The following is a 20,129-nucleotide window of genomic DNA, read 5'->3' on the forward strand; positions in this document are numbered from 1 at the left end:
TGCACGATGAGTGTTTGGCAGAAGACAGACTGATGATACTGCAGATTATCACAGTAAAGATTATGCAGTGGGTAAACACAAAATGGACATGCAAAACATACTTAAAAATCAAGAATGACATTCGTTACTTCTGTAAATTTACTATACAAACTACAATTTAATTCTTTTTTTTAAATTACATCAAAGACTCCCCACTATTTTGGTTGGAGATAATACTCTGGCTGCACTGGCTCCTATGGGTTGAAGGGTATAGATTTCTTGAACCCAACATCACAGCTGGGTGTGATAAAGTCAAGTGCGGTCCGTCAACATGTTCTCATCCCATCTCGTCACATACCGTCCCTTGGCTTCACGCTATTTTTTTGGCATCAAAACCACGATAGTTAACCTTAACATCACTTTAGGTTTAGGCAACAAAGCTACTATAGTAGAATACTAGAATTGCACTTGGAGAGCGCAGACCTCCGCCAACGCATTACTTTAAAAACAGATCACAGCTCACAGCTCACAGCTGGTGGTTACGTGAGGTGGTCGGCTTATTATTAACACAGTGTGTTTCCGTGTAATGTATCGGCGGATGCCTCTCTCATTTAGCAGCCTTGTTATGTCTGTAAAATGTTACACTACGTTGTCTGTCATCCCGTCAGCTACAGCTTTGTTGTTTCTCACCGCGGACGGCCAGCAGCTTTCGCACACACATCCACACACGTATCTCTCGTCGGTTGGGACGGCGTCATCAGCTGTAACCGTCGAGAGCAGCGCAGAGCAGCGGCGCAGTTAGCCAGTGGGGCACGCTCACATGCACGAACATGCACTAAAAAGCATGCATGGGTGGCCAGCTCAGCGATGTAAACAAAGCAAGGAGAAGCTCTGATTACAACACACACAGAGGGAGAGCGACTTCATTCTCTGCTCAGGTAGACATTACACTTCTATATCTTTAGCTAATAGTTGTTTGCTGCTATATTAATTCTCTGGATATTAAATTCAGCACCTTTAAGAAACAAATTGAATACCGATGCTTACAGGGCTCAGGAGGTCACTGAATACGACCTTCACAGTCACCAGATCTCAACTCAACCTCACCTCACAACATGTTAGACAGCGCTCTCCACCACCATCATCAAAACACCAAATGGGGGAATTTTGGTAGAATGATGTTCATCCCTCCAGTAGAGTTTACACATACTAAAGCTGTTATTTTTCCTTAAATTTGTCACATATCTGTACATATACTGTTACACTAATGAAGCTGCAAAGGGCCAAACTGCTGTTTATCAGGCAAAAGTTGTCTGTGCTCATTAAACTGTGGAAAAACACTATGTTCCCCATGTTTTTCTTAATGCTGCAGCTCCTGTTTGTATAACTGCTAAACATAATCTGCTTTGTGAAGAAACATCCAAAACAGGAACTGGCTGTGAAATAAAAATCAGCACAGCAAAGATTTTGGCTGATGGTGACAAAAACTCTTCCAAAAAAGCACACATTTTGATTATAGCCGTTGACAAAATTGCCTGAGTGCTTTGCTTCGAAATGGTGCATTTGAAGCTGATCCAAGGAGAAGCATTTCAGATCAGTACAGATAAAAAACCGGAGCCGGCTGCCAGGACGTTTTGTCTTCACTCAGCAGTTGGACTGTATACTGCTGGAGAGAAGTGGTCAGCTCAGCTTTTTCCAGCTTGCGTGTGTCCTTATACTTATCAGATCCCCAAAAAATTCAATCACGCCAAGGTGCAGTGTTAAGCAGAATCACAGAGATTTATTTTCTTGAACATTTGGTCTATAAAATGTAATAAAATGGTGTGATATTCTGTTTACTATCACATAAGACAAGTAAAAGCAACAAATCCTCATATTTGGGTTGGGGTGTACTGAAAATGCTAACATGCTGATGTTTAGCAGGTATAATCATGTATACTTGCAGATTAATATTCTGTTGATTGATTCAGCTCTAAACTATATTGCTTTTGTGAAACTGGAGTTTAGCATCTCCTCTGACACACACACCATCCATCATCCCTCCTGTCTGCTGTATCAGCACTGGGTTTAATGCAACATCAGCCACGCTTCTTCTCATCCTCACACACAACAGAAAACATCTGAGCAGCAGACAGCTGTCAGTCACTCTTTCCAACCTTTCATCCTCTCAGATTAACTCTCCTCTTGGATGCCGGTTTAAAAGCATGTTTTTCTTCTTACGTTTGGGAGCAGGGGACGTTAACACCATCTATGCTCAGTATATCAGAGGAGTGAGATGTCCCTGTTTCATAAAATGTAAGCACCGAACTAGGCACCAGTGTAATTTTCTATCCCTGTGCCTCTGTGATCCCCTGAAGCTGTGCGAGAGAGATTAGCTAAATTCATCTACTTCACAGAGTTTTGTTTTACCCACGGGCCCCAGGGTGGGAGATTACTTGGGAAATTAAACTCTTTTTTTCTTAAAGTTTCATAGTTTCCCCTGCCAACGAGGCCTTTGATGTCGGTGTTCAGTGATAACAGTTTGCTATCTTTAACCCAAATCCAATTTCTGTTATCATCATCATCTTTCTCTGGTTATCTGTGTCTCTCTTTTCCAATATCTCTCATTCTGTGTTTATTGCATTCTGTGTGTAAACATCATGGAGGGACTGGTGCAATAATAAAGTAATATCATACATGCACGTACAGTATACAGCATGTGTGCCTGTTTGCTTCTGCCAGCGTCTTTGTCTCTCTCTCTTTTTTATTATTTTTTTATTCCCCACGCAAGCCCATATGTGATCCTGGATGAGAGTTGGCATCACGCTGATTTTTGCAAACGCCTGGTTGTCACGGCAACGCAGCGGCTCCCTCTCAATGCGAGTACATCTCCCCAATCCTCGACTGTTTGTTGTGTACGTGTCCAGAACAAAGGGCGGTGGAGGAAAAAAAACCTACATGGAAGAGGACGAGAATCGGTCAAATACAATCACAACAAATTAAAATCGCTGCAGGCTGGCTGCCTGTCAGGATGGATTTCTGCAAAACGCAACAGCTTTGAAGATTAACTTAAAACAAGCACACACACACACAGAGGTTTTGTCAAATGTATTGTGTGTGCGTGTTGAAGTTCTACCCAGAAGCACTTCCTCAAATCCCATTACACCTGTCCCCAGCTCCTCCTCACACCCCTCCAAACATCGAGAGGATCCTGTCCCCACAGCTAAGACAGTTGGTATGGAAACGGATCAGTAAAGCTCCAAATCTCTCTTTTAACGACTCATTACCGATCGCTGCCGCCCATTAATGCCACCGCTTCCACGCTATGGCAGCATGGAAACACCATCACTAACCCAACCGCTGCAGGGAAGAGGAGGAATGTGTGAATGGTTTGGTGAGCACAGTGGTAATCACCCTGTTTGTTTGCACTCTCGTCTGTAATATTTCAATTTCCTCCCTTGGTTTATCTGACTTCCTTTTACTTGCAATCCCCTTTATTGTGCTGCTTTAAGAAGCCACAGAGAAAAACATGATTGGATACCTGGTTTTGCATCAGTTCTAGAGATAAAACAACAGGAGGGCTAAAGGAGTGCATGGGGTCCCATTCTGTCGTTTTTGCATTTCACACCCCGTGGAATCCAAAATGAAAAGGCAATACAGCATCAATAAAAGCAAAAATGCCACGGGTGTAATATAGATAAGGGGAAAACACACACAGAGTGTTGATTCTGCAGAAGAAGAAAAAAAAGATCACAGCTATTTTATCACTCTGAGAAGCTGAATCCCTGCAGAGAGCTTCTTGCTTCCTGCTTTGCCTTTTCTCTCATCTCGCTGACAGCCGCAAAACAGAGGAGAGGAGAAATCAGGAGGATGGCAGAGGAAGAGAGGGAACACACTGAGGGTGGAGCACAAAAAGGGGAGAGCACATACGAGATGAAAGGGATGGAGCTAAGAGGCCTTAAAGGAAAAGCTTACTGATGTTACAGCAGCTAATCCTCAACCTGGCTGAATAATTTGCCCTGAGGTTAGGGAGTTAGTGAGATGTAACGGTGGCTGCTCCGGCCTCATAAACACTTACACTATCTGTGTCTGACTCATCTTCCTGGTTAGTGACACCTAGTAATCAAGGACTTTTATTCATGGCTGTTCATGATGATTTAATTGCCCCATCGACATAAACATAAACAATTATACATTTTTAATGAAAGAATTAGTTGGCCCTCTTAACACAATCGATTTTCATCTTTGTCTTGAGGCTAGTACAAATGTCTCCCAACCTCATTTCCACTGCTGAACTATTAGCAAAATTACAAGCAGCTCTGTGAGGTTGTATTCAGGCAGAGCAACGCTTTGAACTAAATGCTAACGTCACCGTGCGCACACTGACAATGCTAACATGCAGATGTTTAGCAGGTATAATATTTATCATCACCATACTAGGTTAGCGTGTTAGCATGCCAACATCTCTAATTAGCACTAAATACAAAGTAAAGCTGAGGATGATGGGAATGTCTTTAGTTTTGCAGGTATAGTTTCGATATTTTTAATTTAAATTTTGACCTGATGGTGGCGTTGTGAAAAGTTAAAGGGATAGTCGGGTTGTGTGACTTTGGTTAGTTCGGCTTCACCAAAGTCACACAAACAAATTAATCGATTGAGGTGGTGGTAGAGCAGCAACCCCCATGTTCTGCGAGGTAAAAATTTCATGTTTTTTCAATGGAGTCTGGTGACGAGAGCATATGGATACAACGGCTTCAGTTCCCTGGAAAGGACTGTCTGACGGCAAGGTAAAGCAGTGAAAATATTCTAAATATAGGGTACACTTAAACTGATATGGATTTTTTTTAGGTGGCTGCCCCCGTCCATAGCAGTGCTTCCGTGCGGTAACTCCTGTCTGTTTCTCCAAACTGGGGGCGTGCCGACTGTCGTCTACTGTAAGTAATACACTGACTATGGATAAGTACCTCATACAACCCCATTTCAAAAACACCCGAACTATCCCTTTAAGGGAGCTTTTAATTCATCCTGCACCAAACTTCATGTCAATCCAATAGTTGTCAAGACATTTCACTATAAATCATAAATGTGAACCTCATGGTGGAAAAGCCAGAGAATCACCAGCATGTATATTATATCATATCTGGGGAACATTAATGTTTGTACAACATTTCATGAAAATCCATCCCATATTGTTCAGATATTTTTAGGGATGCACGGATACCGGATCGGATATCTGGCTCAAATAGCTGGATTGGATATTGGTGACAATGGATCCGATTTATTCAATTCAATTTTATGTTTGTATACTACTGTATATACATTATATAATGTTATTTTAATTCCTGTTTAAGTTTTTACCAATTTATTGCTGCATTAAAAAGGTTTACACAGGTTGAATTGTAATTCCTGTTAATTTTGAAGATTTCTTTTACCAAGCTGCTGGTGTAGGATTTATTATTTTAATGATAAAGAACAATTAAATAAATGTATCTATGTATTTATTGGGTTACATTTTGTTTTATAAAGTTAAGAAAGCAATGTTTAAGTCAAGCCTGGTGTTGCCTTACACATAAAAGAATAATCTCAGTCACTTCCACACAGTGGAGGCATACAACTTATTAATTAAACACTGGTTTTGGATCGGCACTCGGTACCGGCCGATACCCAAACCAGGTATTGCTATCGGGACTGAAAAAGTTGGATCGGTGCATTTTCAGTCTGGATAAAAGCGGTTGACAAACTGACTGACATTCATAGTGCCTCACTCCTATCTTGGCTAAAAATGTAATTAGATGGAGGCAACAAATCCCACATTCCAGCTGAGTAATCATTGAGTCATTGCTTCTGATTAACAGCACTATTAAAATACATTGACATCAAAGAACAATGCACAGAACCATGTGTTTTAATTTAGAGGGAAGACAAAAGGTCCTTGTGTCCTCAGTTAAGGGCTGGTACCTTGCCCCTGGCAATTGAGGCTCTGGCAGCACAAAGAGCAGTATGTTTGTGATCTTAGTGTTGTTGAGGACAAATTTAATTTAGTATTTTATTGTTCCATGTACGAATGATTGAAAGAGGAAACTGAAATCTGACTGCAGCTGATCAAATACTGCATATTATCTCACGCACACTCTGTAGTCTGTTAATCTATCTGAGCATTTTCATTTCTTTTAATAAAAATAATTTTAAAAACAATGTTCATTTCATGTTTATTTCTTTGGTGTTCAAATTAATAATTTACTGTAAATCAGTCTTCTTTGTTTGAATAAAAGGCAGACTTTGTTTAGTTGAACAGGGAATTCAGCCCAAATTATGAGACTACACTGCCACCTAGTGATGGAAATATGCATCAATCATAATGCAGTTTACAAGGTCTTTTCATTGAAATGGTGCTTTTAATGGAAAAATAAATGAATGGTACTTTGTGAGATCACAAATATGTACTTGTTATTTGAAATTGTTTTAACCAGAGTATACAAATGTTTAAAAAAGGAACATACAAGCAGGTTCCCATGTTTTTTTTTTAACTGCTATAAAAACGTATATTACTGTAGCAATGCACCATATTTCATGATATTATCATATAATTCATAAGTAAAATCATAATCTAGATTTGTCAAAGTAACAGGTCACCCCAATACGCAAAATAGAAGTAAAAAGTACAATATTTCCCTTTATAATGTACAATGCAAAGTGTATTTTATCAAGTACTGTAATATGTAACATTTTGAGATATTTATACTTTATTTGAGTATTTCCATATTCTGCTACTCTCACTCCACTATATTTTAGAGGTAAATATTGTATCTTTACTACATTTGTTTTGGAAGCTATAGCTACGGCAGATGAAGGTTTTACGTAGGCTACATGTAATCAACTTAAGAAATATGATGCATTGTTATAGATAAAAGTACCCATACAAAGAAAAAAATAATAAAATGCTGCATACACATTAATGTATATAATAATCTAGTAGTTTAATATTATACAATACAATATTCCTCTGAAGAAGTGTTTTCACTTTTGATACTTTAGGCATATTTTGATAATAAAAACTACTTATCTACTTTAACTTAAATACAATACAAAGTCTTTTTACGTATTTGTATTGCTACTTTTAAAAGGATCTGAATACTTGTTATCACACACACACTAAAATGTAGCTTAGAACAAGTATAAAGTTGGGCAAATGAATTAAAAAAACTCAAGTACATTTTTTCTCAAGGGTTCTCATAGGAAGTACAACACAGTAAATAATAGAGTAAATCATAATACACAACAGTTATCCCAACAGTAATTGGTTTATGGTCACTTCTATGTATTTTAAATGCCTGGAGGGGTAACTGAATTGTGTATAGAAAACAGAACAAATTGAAGGTAGATACAGTATCACTATTGGATATTATTTTTTTGTGATTTCTGTAAAAAAAATGTTTTTATCATAAACAACATTACAATATTATTGTGTTTCTGTAAAGTGTGTTTTGAGGCTGCAGGCAGCGCCCCCGTGTGGTCACCCGGACCAAGGTGCGCTGCGGTTTCCAAGGAAGGAACCAAACACAGAGGTATGGTGAATTGACTATCAAATTCACAGAGACACACCGGTCTACACCGGAAACTGTCTAATCTTCAAAATAAAAGCATCACTCAAGTACAAAAAATCCTAAATATTGGGAGTTTTTGGATGATTATGTTGAGTTCATAAACTGGTAAAACAACAGCTAGTTTGGACAGATGCAAAACCATAAAATTATTGACATAATGCACTTTTCAAATTTACAACACAGGTGATAATCCGACTGGGCACATACCTGGTCTCCTCAATTTGCCTTTATATCCGTGTTTGTGTATGCGTTGTCCTGCTGCTTTCATATTTGGTAATCCTCTCAGAGAGATGTTTGAGATCCTGAAAGCCTCTTCTTGACCAGGTACTATGCCCGAATCTGAGTAACACTCACCGGAAGCAACAAAATAAAAGCGTCTTCTCCGACAAGCTAGTTAAACTGTCAGTTAAAAAGTTAAGCTGGCAGTTAAGATGGCAGTTAAACTGGCAGTTAAGATGGCAGTTAAGATGGCAGTTAAACAGTTAAGCTGGCAGTTAAGATGGCAGTTAAACTGGCAGTTAAAATGGCAGTTAAACTGGCAGTTAAAATGGCAGTTAAACAGTTAAACTGGCAGTTAAGCTGGCAGTTAAGATGGTAGTTAAACTGGCAGTTAAACAGTTAAGCTGGCAGTTAAACAGTTAAGCTGGCGGTTAAGATGGTAGTTAAACTGGCAGTTAAAATGGCAGTTAAACAGTTAAACTGGCAGTTAAGATGGTAGTTAAACTGGCAGTTAAACTGGCAGTTAAACAGTTAAGCTGGCAGTTAAGATGGTAGTTAAACTGGCAGTTAAACAGTTAAACTGGCAGTTAAGCTGGCAGTTAAGATGGTAGTTAAACTGGCAGTTAAACTGTTAAGCTGGCAGTTAAACAGTTAAGCTGGCAGTTAAACTGGCAGTTAAACTGTTAAGCTGGCAGTTAAGCAGTTAAGCTGGCAGTTAAGATGGTAGTTAAACTGGCAGTTAAACAGTTAAACTGGCAGTTAAGCTGGCAGTTAAGATGGTAGTTAAACTGGCAGTTAAACTGTTAAACTGGCAGTTAAGCTGGCAGTTAAGATGGTAGTTAAACTGGCAGTTAAACAGGCAGTTAAACAGTTATGCTGGCAGTTAAACAGTTAAGATGGCAGTTTAACTGTAAGATAAACAGGCAGTTAAACTGGCAGATAAACAGTTAAGTTGGCAGTTAAACTGGCAGTTAAACTAGCAGTTAAGCTAACCACTTTTTACCTGGAGAACTCCACGTTAAATCTGATTATTTTACCAGCGGTTTGGTTCATAACAATAATCCCGCGGCTGGTGGGAACCGAGGTGAAGTTTTATACTGTAAAAGATAATCTACATCCTTCAGTTACTACTATCTTTGTTTTAAAAGAAACACTAACGGCTGCCAGCTACGAGCACATGACGACACAGCCAATCAGAGTGCAGCTGGGCAACCAGGCAATCACTTTTGCGCATGCGCATTGAGGTTTTCCCCACACACAATCCGGGCACTTGCGTCAAAGAGTATATAGAAGTAAATAAACGAAACCCCGGGGTTCATCCGAAATCGCATACTATGCACTATACACTTAATAAGTGTACTCTCGTTCTACATACTTTTGTGTGAATAAACATTAGTGTGTATCTTTTTGGACGCACTGAGCCGAGCAGTAATTTACGTCGTCACTTCCTGAGAGCCTCTTTGCCAGTTGGAGTTTGAGACGTGTAACCATGGTAACCGTTCCAACCTCATGTGACCAAAACGACGGTTTGTGAGAAAGAATTCAGAAAAGTCTGATTTAATTTAAGATGTATATTAAAAAGACAAATCTTATACCTACAGTTAAATTGAAGCATTATTATCCTGTGTCATACTAAGGTTTCGGACATACTGAATTATCTCAAACACTACTACTTGCCATTTTAGGCAAAGAAAAATAAAAAAAATCTGTCTGTAGCCGCAAAACATTTGATCATTGTGATGAAGGTAACACAGTTTATAGTCTAAGTATATAGTATATCAGTCTAATGCAGTGAGGGCCAAAGAGCGAATATACTACGGAGTATTAGGGCCACATTGAGGGGAAAAACATCTGAGATTTACAGAAAAAAGTCATAATATTACGAATAAAAAAAGTCGTAATATTACGAGAATAAAGTCATAATATTACGAGAAAAAAATCGTAATATTACGAGAATAAAGTCATAATATTACGAGAAAAAAATCGTAATATTACGAGAATAAAGTCATAATATTACGAGAATAAAGTCATAATATTAAGAGAAAAAAGTCATAATATTACGAGAATAAAGTCATAATATTATGAGAAAAAAATCGCAATATTACGAAAATAGTTATAACTTTATGAGAAAAAAAGTTGTAATATTACGAAAATAAAGTTGTAATATGACGAGAATAAAGTCATAACCTTGCGAGAAAAAAAGTCGTAATATTACGAAAATAAAGTCATATTATGAGAAAAAAAGTTGTAATATTACTAGAATAAGGTCATAGTATTACAACGAAAAAGTCAGACGTTTACGAGAAAAAAGTTGTAATATTACGAGAATAAAGTCATAACTTTACGAGAGAAAAAAAGAAAATAACACTTTAATGTGTTTAATGTGTTAAATTACTACTTTATATTATTATGCCTTTATTCTCATAATACTACAACATTTTTTCTTGTAAACCTATGACTTTATTCTCGAAATCTCAGATTTATTTATTTTTTCCTCTATGTGGCCTTAATACTCCTTCGTACCGTCATATATTAGACCTACAACAATGATAATTAAAAATGAAAATGTAAAAAAAAAAAACAGTTATTCATTTCCACTGATTTTTTTTTTTAAATCCACAGGGAGCCACTAGAGAGGAGTTAAAGAGGTCGCTTTTATTTTGAAACCGGAAGCGCAGCAGAGTCGTCAGCAGCAGCAGTGAGCTGTCTGTCTGTCTGTCTGTGTGGAGATGAGCGCACACCGGTGCCGGTTGCAGAGAGGCGTGCAGACAGACAGCAGCAGGAAGGACGTTTATTAAACTCTGTCTTCTTTGTCATGTTAAACACTCGGATTCATCCTCAGACTGTGTGACTGATCTCAAGAAGAAGAAGATGTTGACAGACATGATTGTGGAGCAGGAATTTGAGATCCAGGAGGAGGAACCGTGGTACGACAAGCAAGACCTTGAACATGGTACAATTTCCTTTCCAGTCTTTGTCTCTAATTGAAACCATATTAATCCTTTTTTATAATATTAATAACACACATAGGGGCTTCTTAATTATAGGACATTTGACTATTAAGCCCCTGCAGGTGCACAGCAGGTTACATTTGTAGGAATTTCTATGTAATTTTCTGAGCATGTAATATTTAATATTATCAGTCAGGGTGTTTTTATTTAGTCTACAAGCTGTTTTAGTGTAAATGAAGCACATTGACAGGCTGCAGGAAAAGGAAGGAAGGAGTCAGCAGGGCATTCACATATGCGGCAAAGTGAAAAAACAGAAAAGGTCTGAAATGAGGAAATGGCTTTTTTCATTTATCTCTTTCATGCTTTTACACTGAAGTTTATGGGTTTGTGTGTGTAAAATATATTTATTATTTATTTGGGATTTAATAGTAATTGTCTGAGTCAGGTGACTTAATAGGTACATAAGAAATAACCAGCAGTCCTGACCTATTAAGACCTTGCATCTTTATTTATTTATTTAAAAAGGATCCCCATTAGCTGATACCAATGACACCAGTTAGTCTTCCTGGGGTTCGAAATCAAGTACATTAGATTTATCACATACATACTATATATACAACATCATATTTGTGTTACACTAATAACAAAGTGAAGTTGTTTTTATGCTGCTTGTGTCTCAAACAGACTCATATTTCTTGGTAATGTTTGTAGGGCTGCAACTCACAATTATTTCATTATCAGTTAGTTTTCTATAAATTCAAATTTAACTTTTAACTCCTTGGATACACAAACAAAAGTGAAACAATCCCTAAAAGAAACAGTACCAAAATGACAGAAATACCTTCCTCCACACAAACTACTGCAGTAATCACCATAAAAATGAACTAAAACATATAACAATAGAGCCTAAAACTAAGGCTCTCAATCCATTGAAATATTTAATTGTAAATTAATTGCTCATTTTTTTTTATCTGTTTTTATCAAAATGTACCTTTTTAAAGGGAGATTTTTCAAGTATTTAATACTCTTATCAACATGGGAGTGGACAAATATGCTGCTTCATGCAAATATTGCAATAATTCACTCAACATATATAAATTTCACATTCATACACATCTTCCACAACCACATATCCAGTTCATAAAGGTGGATAAACTCAGTGGGTTACTGGACTCCTGCCAACCAATAACAAAACCCCACAAAGCTGCTTGTAGAGTAAAGTCCCTAATGGCTCCATCAGTGAGACTTAAACTGTATGAGCTCTGAGAGCACTGATGGTTCCTAACCCCGTCTCTCCTGCAGACCTGCAGCTGGCTGCCGAGCTCGGGAAGAGTCTCCTGGAGCGGAACAGGGAGCTGGAGCAAGGCCTGCAGCAGATGTACTCCACCAACCAGGAGCAACTGCAGGAGATCGAGGTAAAGAGATGTCTGTCACCTGGCTTAGGACTTTATATCTTTATCCAAGGACCTGAATATACTGTAAATAAGAGAGTTGGACTGGGAAGAGCTCTGATTACCTCTTAAATGCTGTATTAAATTGTACTATCACATGTTTATATTGCATTAGAAAGGCCTCAAATTAGCCTAAAAGAAAAATACAACATGCTGCTGTACAAGGGCGTCATTCCCACTGGGGATGAGGAGGAAATAGGACACAGCTTGTGAGTAGGGCACAAGAATCTGGCGATACGATACGTATCATGATACAGGGGTTAAGATTCAATATATTGCGATGCTGTAAGCAAGGCGATATATTGCGATTTTTTTAAAATCTAATTTGAGGAAAACTGTCACATTATAAAAATACGCCACCATATTTATAAAATCTGAGTAAAAAAGTGTACTTTTTATGCAATCAGAACAGTGGGATCTGCATTTGCATTCATCACAGTTCCTGTAACATCCAACATTATAGCACTACTTTGAGAGGGCGCATACACTCTATTGCGCTTGTAATGGTTTTATGGTTTTACACGTTTTTCTGTTGTGATTTGGGCTGTTTGTTGTTGAATTGGGCAGATTTTAAGTTGTGGCTGGGGTGGAAACTGTCAATCTGATCTGACAACACTGATCCCAACGCAAATCTCCTGCATTTTTGGGGTTAAAAACATTAATAATGATGTTTATATCTATAGATAATTCTCCTAAAAAGATGCTAGAACTTATCATAAATCAAAGACAATGCAGTAAAAACAGTGCTCTGAGTAGTACAGATAGAAATAAAACATTATTTACCGAGTTTAATTTATTAACAGTATTAATCTAAAAGTATCATGTCTCTATAAAGGAACTTTTGCATTATAATGCAACAATTTACATGGATGTTTTTGGTATACTAACATTATTATGGAAAGCATAACCAATTTAATCATGATGTATAATTTGTTAGATAATATAAATGTGTATAAATGAAGACATTTTGTTTATATTTGTTGTTGGAGAACCTGGCTGCTGTATGCAGATTTAAGAAAGGTGCATGTAGGATTTACAGTAGAACTTTAACTGAATCATTAGTTCAAGGTCTTATTTCAAACTACAGAAATTCAATATTCAGCTTTAGGTTTTTGCAGATTTTCCGGACTGCTAGTTTTAATTTCGTTGAGTAAGGTCCGTCTGGCTCTAAATCTTCCTCTCTCGCTGCTGCTGACACTCCGAGTTAATCTCTTAAGACCTTTACTGGATGCTTGTGACGTCACACGTCTGATTCCAGCTCATGACCTGTGTTGCAATTAATGAATTACCTGCTTTACTGTCACTGTTTACTAGAATGAAAGGAAGCTAATACAGCCACGTAAATAAGTTTTAAAAACAGAGCCAACCTGTTCAACTTCAACACACTACCTCTACATACATGTCATTCATTGACTTTTGACTGTTTATGTCCAGTGTGTCTGTGCAGGCCGACACTGAGCTGCGAAGATTATGTTTCGGTCTGTTGATTTTCAGCAGACAGATTTAGATGAAGAAAGGTTCAAAGTGTCCTCACTGCAACAGCTGATAAGATAACCTGTTCTTAAGGAAATTATTACTTAAAGGAGCCACTGATTTAGAGACGTTCAGGTGTTACTGGGAAACAAAAATGTTAGATTGTCTCTTTAAGGCTAAACTTCTATTTATTGGCTGTTATGCTGGAGGGAAATTGTATGATTAGTTGCTAAAACAGCTAATTAAAGCTAGGGTTTGTGATCTTGAGACACTACATGAGTGCAATAGATTTAAAAATGATCTAACCGAAAAACCCAGCCCAGTGTTGCCAACTGTTTTCTAGTGAAAGCACTAGCGCCTAAAGTCCCTAAATCTAGCCATTTTGGGCCGAATAAAATGATTGGACGGATTTATTACAGTCCTGCGACCGCCACAAATACCAGATGTTTCTTTTTTTTTGTCCGAGCATTGGATTTTTTGATTGCTAATGAGAATTTCAACTACTGTAATATAACATTTTTTTTTCTAAAATCTTAACCAACCCTACCTTCAATAATAATAATACTAATCAGTGTTTTTTCCCCCCATATGAGAACCATTTCAATCATGAGAAACTATTGATTCTGCTGCTAGTTTGACCTACTTATTATTGATTTGTTTGGATTATCCACATATTTCATGTCTTGTAGTGAAAACATTACATTTAGCCACTCAGATTAATCAGAAAAAAGGAGGTTTAAGACATGATTTCTCTTTGTTGTAAGTCGCAGTCCGTCAAACAGTATCTTAAAACTCACCCACAACAATTGGTTGTGTTTTAATATGCTTGTTTCTTTCTTGGATCTCTTTTTATGTGTATCTTTTTGTATGAAATGTGCTTTATAAATTAATTTTTTACTATATTTTTTATTATAGTGTGATATATAATCAACTTAACTAATATAATGATAGCTGTCTGGTCATTATAGCAGATGATATACTCTCATCCCTCTGTCATCTCCTCCAGTACCTGACAAAGCAGGTGGACCTCCTCCGGCAGGTCAATGACCAGCACGCTAAAGTGTACGAGCAGCTGGACGTGTCGGCCCGAGAGCTGGAAACCAGCAACCGCAAACTGGTTCTGGACAACCGGACGGCGCAGCAGAAGATCCAGGGGTGAGACTGCAGATGTGGATTATTATCTGTTCCAGAAAAGTGATTGTGGACAGTTTTTTAAAAGTGTGTTGTACCTGTTTTTCTCTGTGCAGGCTGATGGAGACGGTGGAGCTGCTGCAGACGCAGGTGGAGGAGCTGCAGCATCAGGTGGAAGAGCTGAAGCTGAGTCCTCCTCAACCTCTGAAGCCTCCGCACGGAGAGAAGTGGCCGCGCAGTGCTCAGAGTGTGTCCTGCCTGAAAGAGCTGCAAAACACACTCAGGTGAGGACAATCCAGTACTGTTTGTACCAGTAGTGCTTTGTCAGTTAATCAACTAGTGGACAAACTGCTGCTTTCCTCCGTTTTATATCATCATAGATTTAATATTTTGAGTTTTGGACTGTTCGTCAGACAAAACAAGCAATTTGAAGACATCACCTTGGGCTCATAGATTAAATTAAATTACTTGAAAAAACTATTAAATAAGAGTTTAGTTCTGAGACAGTTATTTGGTCGATTGATCGATCAAATGCTAGTCAGAAAATTAATCAACAATAATTCTGATTCATCATTTATCAAGAAAAAATGCCAAATATTCTGTGGTTACAGCTTCTTCAATGTGACGATTTGCTTCTTTTCTCTTTTTTATATGAAACAGTTGAATATATTTAGCTTTTGGTTTGTTGGAGAGTATGGCTGCAACTTTATCCATTTTTATTATCGATTAATCTGACGATTATTTTCTTGATTAATCAATTAGTTGTTTGGTCTATAAAATGTCAGAAAATAGAAAAAAATGTTCATCCTAGATGTCTTTAAATGTCTTGTTTTGTCCAAAACCAAAACATATTCAGTTTAATATGATATAAACAGAGAAAAGCAGGAAATCTCCATATTTGAGAGGTTGGAAACTGCATTTTCTGACATTTTTGCATGAAAAATTACTTTAACGATTAATCGATTATTAAAATAGTTCGCGATAATTTTTCCAAAACTCAAAGATATTCAGTTTAATATGATAACATAATATGATTAATCTTCATATTTGAGAGGTTGAAAACTACATTTTTGCATGAAAAATTACTTTAACGATTAATCGATTATCAAAATAGTGACTAATAGATGATTCGACTAGTCGTTGCAGCTCTATTGGAGAGTCAGATAAAAAGCTTGTTGTACCCCTCTCATATCTATTATGAAGCTAGAGCCAAATAACTGCTAATTAATGGGCCGACACCCGCAGATAACAATCTAACTGGTAAAGTTTAACGTATCCTGGTGATAGTCAATGTCTTCTGTTGATGTATTTAGCCTTAAAAGGTGTTTTTTTTTAAATCAAGAACTTTTGTTATTAAGGTACCTGGTAAAAAATAAATCTTAAATGCTTTGTCACTGATCCAAAAGCTCTTTGTGAGCTTCAAGAAGGGAAGCAGAAAATCCTCCACTGAGTCCTCCTGGCTTTATGTGTACTAATCCTACTCGCTGGCAGTCTGCCATTTCTACCACCCACAGCAACTCTGAATGTTTCATGCTGTGGTCACTTCCTCTTAGCCTGGACCGTCATGTGAAGGTGTGACAGATTCACTCATTCACTGAGTTTAGTTTCTTGTATGGATGATTTACATCCAGGATGTAAGATGGATGTAAATCTCACTGAGACTGGTCTGAACTGTGGTGGATGAGGTTGGAAGGAAAGAGGTCAAAGTCTGAGCTGGAGGGCGCGAACGTGTCTCAATGTCTCTGTGAGGCTGATATTGATTCCTCAGCTGATTTCTAATCTACTCGCTTCTACTGATAAGTTCTTGATTCCTCACTTAGTGTGCTTTTCTTGGCCTTATCTGCTGTTTTGTATTGTCTTACTGTACATACTTTCTTTTTCTGTTTACAGCTGTGCATTGGTTTGGCTTATACTAACAAAAAATACTGTATACACTAGGGCTGTCTATTGATTAAAATATTCAATCGCGATTAATCGCACATTTTTTATCTGTTCAAAATGAACCTTAAAGGGAGATTTGTCAAGTATTTAATGCTCTTATCAACATGGGAGTGGGCAAATATGCTGCTTTATGCAAACGTATGTATATATTTATTATTAGAAATCAATTAACAACACAAAACAATGACAATTATTGTCTAGAAACCCTCACAGGTACTGCATTTAGCATAAAAACGATGCTCAAATCATAACATGGCAAACTCAAGCCCAACAGCGACAACGACTTTTCCGTCAATTTTAAACATCCCATTATCCATATACAGTGTTGTGAGTTTGACCCTGGCTCGTGACCTTTGGTACATGTCGTTGTCGTCTGTGACTTCCTGTCACCTCGCACTTTGTTTTGCCTCATTAAGAAGCTCATAAGTGAAAGATAAAATGCTGAAGTCCGTTGTGCAAGAGAAGACACATTATCAGCCTGCATGGTTTGATAAAGGTTATATATAAAACGGTTTGCAAAACAACCTCCACTCAAGGTCCACTTACTCACCTGCTCTAGACATCACGTGGTCTTCATCAGCAGTCCTGGAAAGATTTTGTAATTATAAAATGACAAACTCTTCCTTCAATGATATCGTCTGCTTTGATAATCAACATTAATCATATTGAAAAATCCAGACAGAAATCAAAGACTTCAAGAAAGTGTGATAAAAATAGTTCTGACCGTCTGTGTCTCTGTGCAGGTACGACTACGACGAACCCTCGGTCGACCTCGAGTCCTCTGACATGTCGTGGCGCGAGGAGGAGCAGGCGTCGCTGCGACAATCCCTCCGCAGCCTCCAGACTCAGTTCGCCAGCGAGCGAGCCCGGAGGGAAGAGTCGGAGCGAGATGCCGAGATGCTCGCCAGTGAAAATGCAGCGCTGGAGCAGCAGCTGGCGGGGATGGAGGGCTGTCAGGTATCTCTTCCACCTGTGTGTTTGTTTGCACAGGAAACACAAACAACAAACAACGTTACACAACAGGAAATGTCTAGAGACAATGGCATAAAATATATATTAATTCTGTCAGAATAAAGAATGATTCAACATATTAATCAGAGAGAAAATGTCTGCTGCACCACTCTTCTTTGTTTTTTTTTGAGTCAACTTATTATTCTCTAAAATGAAGTAAACAACAGTGACAGCACAAGGATGCTTTTACATCACTCTCACATAGGGTGACCAGGTGTCCCACTTTACGAGGGACTGCACAGCATTTTTATTCCACATCCCACATAGTGAGACGATGTCCCACATTGTCATTGGCTCTAGTTTTTCAAAAGTCAAACCACTGCAGAACAGACACCTTTTTAAAATCTGGCTTTTATCCAATGGCTGTGAAGAAAGCAGGGGAGGCTGTCATCACAGGGCTGTGAAATTTGTGAAAATGTGAGTCAATTGTGAGTCACCGCAAAGTCAAGCTATGCAGAATATGATGGAAATTACCACAGACAAAAGGAAGAGCAGCTACAACAAAGACTGCGAAACTACTTATAAGTATGTATGAGCCGGCGGAAGGAGATTCTCAGAGTTTTTTATGAAATTTGCCAGTTATTTTTCAATTTCACACAGTAGGAATACGACATGAAGCGTCACAGTTCATGTGAGTCTCACAAGAAAACGCTGAAAAAGAAATGTGCCGACCTATGGATGCATTCGGGTAAAGCATAGAGATGTTACAAGATAAGGGGCAGAATAGAAATGTTTATTATTTAAGTTAGATGGATATTATAACAAAATTGTAGAGTACCTCTCAGCCATGGTAACGTTTCCCACATTGTCCCACACAAACATAATCTTTGTCCCACATTTGGTTTGTTGGGATCTGGTCACTCTGCTCTTGTAAAGCATCACTGACTCACTCTTGAAACATGTCAGTGATGCTCTCACAGTTCAGATTGAATTTGTCCTCTCTGACATCTTCTCTGTTTCCTCTCTGCTTCAGGCCAGAGTGTCCGAGCTGGAGCGTGAGGCCGAGGAGCTTCGTCAGCTCTGGAAGTCAGATTCCTGCACCAGATCCACCAGGCCGGACGGCATCCACAGTCTGCTGCCCAACTCCATGTTCCTCAACCCGGAGGAGGAGAACGAGGGCGACGCTGCTGCACCCAAGAGCCCCTGGGTCCTGAAGCAATGGGACAGCGAGCGGCTGATGAAGGCCACGCAGATGCCCGACTCCCCCGACTCCCCCAACAGGATCTACGACCACGAGTGCTCCTGCGTGCGCCGGGCCGAGGTGGTGAAGTACCGTGGGATCTCGCTGCTCAACGAGGTCGACGCTCAGTACAGTGCCTTGCAGGTGAAGTACGACGAGCTGCTGCAGCGCTGCCACCTGGGCCAGCAGGATGAGCAGAACCAAGACTCGGTCCAGACTGCGTCTCTTGCTTGTCCTGCTCTGACAGACATGGAGGACTTTGAGGGGGACTTTCACCAGCCGGAGTACAAGGAACTTTTCAGGGAGATTTTCTCCCGCATTCAGAAAACCAAAGAGGACCTGATTGACAACCGAGGGAGACCCTCAGCTGGTGAAGTGCTGCCTATCGTGCATTAGCAGCTTCTCAATAAAAAAAACACCTGCTGCAAGATTAATTATTTTGTCTTCCAGTTAAAGAGCGACTCTTTGGAAAGACTCTTACAGCAGCACATGAAGCTAGCTACACTTTACTGTATGTTATTTGCCCAGAAATGGTGATCGCCATGCAAAAGGGGTTAAGAGATGAGAGTGATGCAGGAACAACAAGGCCAAACACCAGCAGCTCATGTCTCACATGTAGCTCATTTTGCACAGAAACACCAGTGCCTAACGCCGCCGTCTCTACTGTGCACTCACTCTACCTCACTTTGCACAAACAAGCTCCCGAGGGAATCATTTCTGGGTCTTCCTCTCATGAGCTGTATCGGTAACACTTTATTCTACGGGTCCAATAGTTTCCTAGAAAGACGTAAATCCACAGAAAGCTTCCTGGAAAAGATGTAAAGATGTAATTTGGTGCTAATTATAGAGAAAATGGAGGCTTTGTTCAACTGGTTCTCTTCCAATTAAACAATTTCAATTAATTGCTGGTGTATCCTAAACAATATAACAATTCAATATATCTGGAAAATCAAGTTTCCAAGTAAATTTCTTTCATTCAAGTCAATTCCTCTGGAAATCAAACTGACACTAATGATCGTTTCCATTACTGATTATTAAAAAAAACTAATTAGTCTATAAAATGCCAGAAAATAAAAAAATAAAAGCCCATCACAAGCTCTCAGAGACTAAACTGACGTCTTCAAACGTCTTGTTTTGTCCAAGCAACCGTCCAAAACCCAAACCTACATTCAGTTTACTCTCATAGCAAATATTGACTTTTGAGAAGCTG

General features: G+C 38.7%; 2 protein-coding genes across 5 annotated transcripts in view; one reads left to right on the forward strand and one right to left on the reverse strand.

Annotated features, from left to right (window-relative positions):
- The window catches only part of LOC119479280 (neurotrypsin-like), a 41,954-nt gene extending 33,011 nt beyond the window's left edge, over positions 1–8,943 (reverse strand). For 2 of the 4 annotated variants that reach the window (XM_037754683.1, XM_037754682.1), the window contains exon 1: positions 7,770–8,325. The gene's annotated coding sequence lies outside the window, so the exon portion shown is untranslated. Of the gene's footprint in view, positions 1–7,769; positions 8,329–8,784 lie in introns of those variants that run through there. The other 2 variants (XM_037754684.1, XM_037754685.1) reach the window with 2 other exon arrangements.
- A 1,493-nt stretch (positions 8,944–10,436) lies between these two features.
- Positions 10,437–19,992, forward strand: LOC119479918 (cerebellar degeneration-related protein 2-like). Its single transcript, XM_037755913.1, has 6 exons — positions 10,437–10,734; positions 12,035–12,147; positions 14,663–14,811; positions 14,904–15,071; positions 17,472–17,685; positions 18,713–19,992. Exons 1-6 carry the CDS (start codon positions 10,653–10,655, stop codon positions 19,313–19,315), a joined length of 1,329 nt encoding a protein of 442 aa, XP_037611841.1. The 5' UTR covers positions 10,437–10,652; the 3' UTR covers positions 19,316–19,992.
- Positions 19,993–20,129: the final 137 nt, after the last annotated feature.

The sequence above is a fragment of the Sebastes umbrosus genome, chromosome 20, assembly GCF_015220745.1.
Source record: "Sebastes umbrosus isolate fSebUmb1 chromosome 20, fSebUmb1.pri, whole genome shotgun sequence".
Taxonomy (NCBI): Eukaryota; Metazoa; Chordata; class Actinopteri; order Perciformes; family Sebastidae; genus Sebastes; species Sebastes umbrosus.